Source organism: Liolophura sinensis, chromosome 5, assembly GCF_032854445.1.
Source record: "Liolophura sinensis isolate JHLJ2023 chromosome 5, CUHK_Ljap_v2, whole genome shotgun sequence".
Taxonomy (NCBI): domain Eukaryota; kingdom Metazoa; phylum Mollusca; class Polyplacophora; order Chitonida; family Chitonidae; genus Liolophura; species Liolophura sinensis.
Window position 1 is genome coordinate 16,074,815 of NC_088299.1, and position 6,300 is coordinate 16,081,114.

General features: G+C 38.0%; 1 protein-coding gene across 4 annotated transcripts; it reads left to right on the forward strand.

Moving 5' to 3' along the window:
- Positions 1-390: 390 nt before the first annotated feature.
- LOC135465839 (cell division cycle-associated protein 3-like) lies at positions 391-5,940 on the forward strand. Of its 4 annotated transcripts, none has more exons than XM_064743197.1 (5): positions 424-465; positions 1,255-1,357; positions 2,354-2,629; positions 3,433-3,639; positions 4,313-5,940. In XM_064743197.1, the coding sequence occupies exons 3-5, from the start codon at positions 2,404-2,406 to the stop codon at positions 4,612-4,614; spliced, it is 735 nt and encodes a 244-aa protein (XP_064599267.1). In that variant the 5' UTR covers positions 424-465; positions 1,255-1,357; positions 2,354-2,403; the 3' UTR covers positions 4,615-5,940. The 4 variants fall into 4 exon arrangements, with proteins under 4 accessions (XP_064599268.1, XP_064599267.1, XP_064599269.1 ...); XM_064743199.1 differs by having other exon boundaries at positions 435-465; positions 2,366-2,629; XM_064743198.1 differs by lacking the exon at positions 1,255-1,357 and having other exon boundaries at positions 391-465.
- The last annotated feature ends 360 nt before the right edge of the window (positions 5,941-6,300 follow it).

The following is a 6,300-nucleotide window of genomic DNA, read 5'->3' on the forward strand; positions in this document are numbered from 1 at the left end:
TTCAAAGCATGGATGAAACTTCCAGTTTCGTTTATCCATTATATAAGTCTTTTTTGACTGTTAAAAATATTAAACTTAAAAAAATAATGGACTTTCGATTCCAAACAGCTAAACGTGGGAAATTCGATGCGTTACATGCTGTCGCGTAGACAGGAAAAATTTCCAGTATGTTGAAATTACAGTCTTGTTTCTGCATAGTTTCTTGTCAAAGATAAACAATGTTATTTTCAATGTTTTTGTGGTTTAGTTCCATACTTTTGTATCACATACACAGACTGTACTAACCGATAAGAAAATAGCTATGACATCAGAAATGCTGCTGTTGAATTTACCCAATCAAATTTGAGGTCTCAACGTGATCCATGTTGAAAGGTAGTCGTTGATTGGTCAAGGCGGGAACTTTGAACAGTTTGGCATTTTACGTCAAGAGGGAATCGCCACCAAGTCCGGTTTTTGTTCGATTTTGTAAGTAATTTCATTGTTTTCGTAGCACCAAAATATATGAAGAAGTGTAAAATTGAGTTTGATAGCAGGTAATACGTGTTTCTGTACTGCTTTTAATTTGATCCGGTAGAAATTTAATAAATGTACTTTCGGATTGCTGTTGTTGCACTGTGTACAAAATATTAGGCAACACCGTCTGAAGATGGAACAATAAGCTTGCGATGTGTTCCAAGGTATCAGGTCATTTCTTACCCAAATCACTAGTCCTTTCGGGGATTTGTTACGCCGAGGCTCCTATTTACATCACGTGGCAGAGGGTATGATGCCAATCCATCATAATACCCATCAAGACCCGTTACTTGGTAGGCCTACATACATGTATAACTAGCGCAAAGCTGGCTGGACGTGCCTACCGTAACGCCTAGCTTCGCTCATATGGACTTCCACGTGAACAATTTCACCTTAAAATATACTGAAAAATATACACTGATTCCACATCATCATTCCATTATCTGTCAAAAGACATCAAAACATGAACCGGTAAACCCATATTTTAACAACAATCCATCCGTTGAGAATTTTGAATCAAGAAAAGCAAATGACGTCTGCCATGTTTTATGTTCGAACCTCAAGCTAAAAGTAAAAAGCAAATTAATTCGTGACAAAATATACAGCTGGCTGACTGTTCAAACTTAAAGATGGCGGACCTTGGTTTGACATGTTCGATTCCAAAATCTCAGTAGCTGGATTACTGATCAATCATAGTTTAGCAATGACAGGTTCCCATGGCAAATTTTCCATGTTTTGCAGATAGGCAGCCACCCAGGGCTCTATGTAGAAGAACTCTGTATATGACTGGGGTAAATTAATCGTAGAATCTGCTTTTCACAATCACAGTGAGCATATCAAGAAGGTGAGCCATGACTTGACAGCAACAATGAATAGCAACGTCAGCTTTACAACACCCTTTACATCATCTAACATATGGCTTCATTTTGTCAGATTGAGAAATCTTCATGTTCATTCATGACTTTCTTCTTTGCCATATGATAGGAGTAGTTAAATTAAACATCACTTGTGGCAATATATGCCATCAGCTATCATGATCAAATATCACCACAGCTGACATTTGATCTGATTGAAATAGTCTAAAAGAGTAGACATTTTCAATATCGCATTGTGGCACTGTGGCAAATTTGGACATCACCGTGTTACACTTAGTGTTGAAAACTTCAAGCTGGATTAATGTAATGAGACCATTTATGATTAGCATTTTTAAATAAATTTCACATTCTGCTATTTTAACATAATGTTAATGTGAAAGACAGGCTGACAGAATTGTGGTATACCTGGTTCCAGATGGATGGGACAATTATAGTCAAGTACAGGCACACATTTTGTCATCTTTATTTATGCAGTTTACCCTAGCATGTACATTGTGGACAGTTGTAGCGTTCTAATGTAGGCCAATTATGTGTTCATGAAATATTTCCTGTTTGAAAAGTGAGCTTGAAGAACATCATTTGTAAATATTTTGGGTAGTACCAAACGGCCTTGAGTATGAAATGAGCAGAAACCATGTTCAACACGTACACCTATTCTCAGGAAAAAAATACAGTTATATTGTAATGAGAGCTCTTCTGAGCATTTTGAAAGTTTAAATTGTATACATGTAATTATGTTTTGAAAGCATCATGTGATGGTTGGGTTTATTCCACAGCCAATGTATATGCTAAAACATATGAAATTAATGTTTAATTAATGTTCTGAAATGCCTTCAGTTTTCCTGTGTGACTCCTGCACAGTGGAGTTAATTTCATGCATCACACATGTAGCTAAAAAATCTAGGCTGTGATGATTTTAATATTTATTGTTAGTAAGTTTCAGGTTGTTACCTTGTTCATTACAGTTTGTATTTCAGGTTTTAGTAATAACAGTGTAACTAGCTGAGCCGTAGTCATGGGATCTGCAGTGAGTCACGACGCCATGGATGATTCCTATGAGGGGTCACACTCTCTAACACCTTCCAAAAGAGTTTTGTACGTGGACCCACGGTCCCCCTCAGCTGGTATAGACAGAACACCAATACTGGTGGAGAAAACACCGCCGGCTGATGTTTTCTGGGACCCTCGTTCTCCTACTGTTGGCATTGTCCGTACTCCTATTTCCAGTATTAACAATCGAAGTAAGTATTAAATTAATTAGGTTTTATATTCCTAAACATTTTGTTCTTCAGAAATAATTAAAACCACCAGTGATCCTCATGGATAAATTAATCTGAGGGGCATGGTTTACTCTGATTTTAAGTGTTGCTGTCCCAACAGAATGAAAGAAGGAAACTTAGTGTTTCAGAGACCTTTTATGGGGTTTTGAATTCAACTTGTACAAATTGCAAACATTGAAAAACGCCATTTCATCAAAATGGCCAGTTCCCTCGCTCGGCCTGCTAGTGGGGGCTTGGTGACAACAGGCAGTCAAAGACAGCCATGTATTCATTTTCGCAGTCTAACGTTCGTTGAAGATCACCAACATGGTGAGCATATCTGTATGTTACGTGGGAAAGTTTGTCAGTAACTTGTCAAGGCTGACTGCTTTACCCGGGCACTGTTCAAGTTTCCTCCACCCATACATGTAAAATCAAATGTCATAGAACAAGCGAAAAATTCTTGATGGTGCTGTAAAACAATCAAATAAATGATGTGGCCAGTAAAATGTTTTTAGTACAGTATAGCCAGTGTTCATGCACACGGAAATGTTTCAGTACAATATAATGACCATTGACAACTTTCTGGTTTGAGAGTACCTGTATATTAAATGATGTTAATGCAAATATACATGTAAATTGTAAGGTGCAAGTACTGTACTCAGTCTGACTCAGTGCTTTTTTTATTTTATTTTTTAAATGCTGGTTGCTGTGAGCTATATTATGAACAGTGTCTTTAACCTCATGTGCGTCACATCAACCTTGACATGACGGTACCATTTCAGGCAAACAGACAGAGACAACGGAACTGATGTCTGCTGCAGAGACTGACCATGGTATGTCACCCGTGAAGTTTGACAATCTTGCCCTGAACATTGAAGATTCAGATGATGTAATGAGCAGCAAGCAGGATGATCCACTCAACCTTCACAGTCTGTCTCTGTTAGAGGAGAGTGAAGAAGACAGTTGTCAGCTCCTTCCTATCAGTCAAGGTAAGCCAGACAAGCTCATCAACCCTTCCTGATCAAATAGTCTTAGGTAGGGTAAGTGGCATTCTCTGAACTCTCAGTTCACTTAGCACCTGCATGGTATTGGTGTCGTAATAAAAGACATTGTAACAACCCTGAAATCTGGAAGGACCCAAAACAAAGACGCTACCTTTCTGAATCCACTTTTTCCATGTTAAGACCAAATAGTAATTTCCTGAAAGGCAAGATTTAAAGTGGGCTTTAGTAATACATGTATGCGATTAGTTAACAACAAATAAAATGGGGCATCCAGTTTCAAAAGTCAGTGTCACTTTTTTCAGGTTAGAGAACTTAAAAGTTTTGAAATACCAAATATACAATAATACAAATACCACAGCCTTTTACAAGAGCCTTGTAGATTATGAGAGATCATCTGTCCCATTGTAATCTGCCAACAGATTTTAATTACAAAACGTCCTTTCATGATTAATTTGTAATGTGTATGTGTTAGTTATTATCACCATCATTATAAAACATTATAAAAAATAAATGGAACAGCAGGGATTTCATGAAGTTAAATTTTCTTCATAATGATAACACAGACATCTGAACACGAGTGTGTTATTCAAACTTCGCTCTGAAACGTGATTTCACATTACATTTATTTTATGTCCTTCTTTATATTTTATTCTTCTAGAAAAGCCTATCAGCTCTGAAAAAAGAATAGATTTTGGCAGTAAGCTGCCCGTCAACAAACCGCTTGCTAAACAGCTGTTCTCTAAAAGAGAGAATCGCCAAGGCAGCAGATTGAACACCTCAGACAATCGCTCGCCTCTGAGGTCACGGAACCAGGATGTTGCCTCACCAAGGAACATATTACAACGGAAACAGATCAATTTTGTGGACAACAAGATGAACTATCGGTGTGTGAACAGTCAGAGTACTCCACCCTCTCAGGACAAGGAAAACCTCACTAATGTGAGGCTGTGTCAGAACTAACCTTACAGGGAACCATACCCTCACCAGGCATGGAACCTTAACACTACAAATATGAGGCTGTGTCAGAGCCAACTCCCTACAGGAACCCACAACGTCACCAGGAATGGAATCTTAACGCCGCAAAGACGAGGCTATGTCAGAACCAACTCTCTACATGGAACCAGACATGGAGAAAACACAGACACAAGGCAGTGTCAGAACTTACCCTGCCCATAGACACAAGGCTGTGTCAGAACTAACTCTGTCCATAGACACAAGGCTGTGTCAGAACTGACTCTCTCCATACATAGAACCACAACCTCATCAGACATGGAACTATAGTGTCACAGACATGATGCTGTGTCAGAACTCACTCTCTACATAGAACCATAGCCTCACCAGACATGAAGAACCTCACAAAGATGAGGCTGTGTCAGAACTAACTCTCTCCATACATAGAACCATAACCTTACCAGACTTGGAACCATAGCGTCACAAACATGAGACTGTCACATTGTGTAAGAACAAACTCTGTACATGGACCATAACCTAACTAGACGAGGAAAACCACACAAACATGAAGCAGTGTCAGAACTAACTTTCTCCCTGCATGAAACTGAAGAACATCACAAACATGAGACTATGAACTTTTGCCTGTTATTTTGCAGTTCAAACTAAAACACATTATGTGGTCTTTTAGTATAATCATTTTCATTTTATGGTATATCACATGTACAGATTTTGATTATATGTCAGCATTGTATGTGATGTTCAAGTATTACCCCAAACTGAGAGGGTTATCATCTCATCAGTAAGCAATCAAACATCATATGATTGGAAACACCTTCAGTATCGTGGGCGCTGTTCTCATCAGTCATCTCTCTGATTGCTCTTCTGTTGTCTGATCATTTCATTGTACATATTACTTTTGTTGTGCATTTTATCATGACTAGATAAGGTTAAATTCAGTATTTTACAAACAGAATCTATTCAGTGTTTGTTGAATGTTTATTGTAATTATTGAAATACATAATACATGAAGTGGAAGAAAATTGTCTTGATTAGGTCTTCCATTAAGGGAAATTAATGTAAACATTTGCACCTGTACAGGCAGCTTTGTATTGGTTTGGAATGAGGACATAAATGTCTGTCAGTACATTGTACATTTGGTGAATCATGGTGCACAATGTGCTTTAAAGTGGTCAGTGAAATAAAATACTAAATGTGACATTTTTTTTAAGGAGGTTTAATCTTCTTTCATTGTACTACCTGTATATGTAGCCTTATTCTTGTTTCATATAAATGGGGATCATTTCCTGCCTAAAGTCATTCAAACCCAAGCTCTGGTTTATTGTTCACTCCTGGAGATGATGATAGTGGCCGAGTTGGTCATACAGTGTTGTATATTACAAGAGAACAATGGTCAGTCTGAGTCCACATAGGGCAGGAGTTGGTGCCTGACTAAAATAGGTCAATCTGAGGTCTGCTAGATGGCTCCTGGCATTACCATCATTAACCACACAAGATTCAATACATTATCATTTTGCCATGTGTGTGTTACAGTGCATTATAGTACAGTGTTATGGTGTCAGATGAATGAATGAATGATTATGGCTTAATGCCACATCAGCAGTATTTCAGCCATATCTTGCCAAGAACATTTTTAAACCTGGAGGCCATAAATGGTTTTCGACTTTCAAAAGTCGA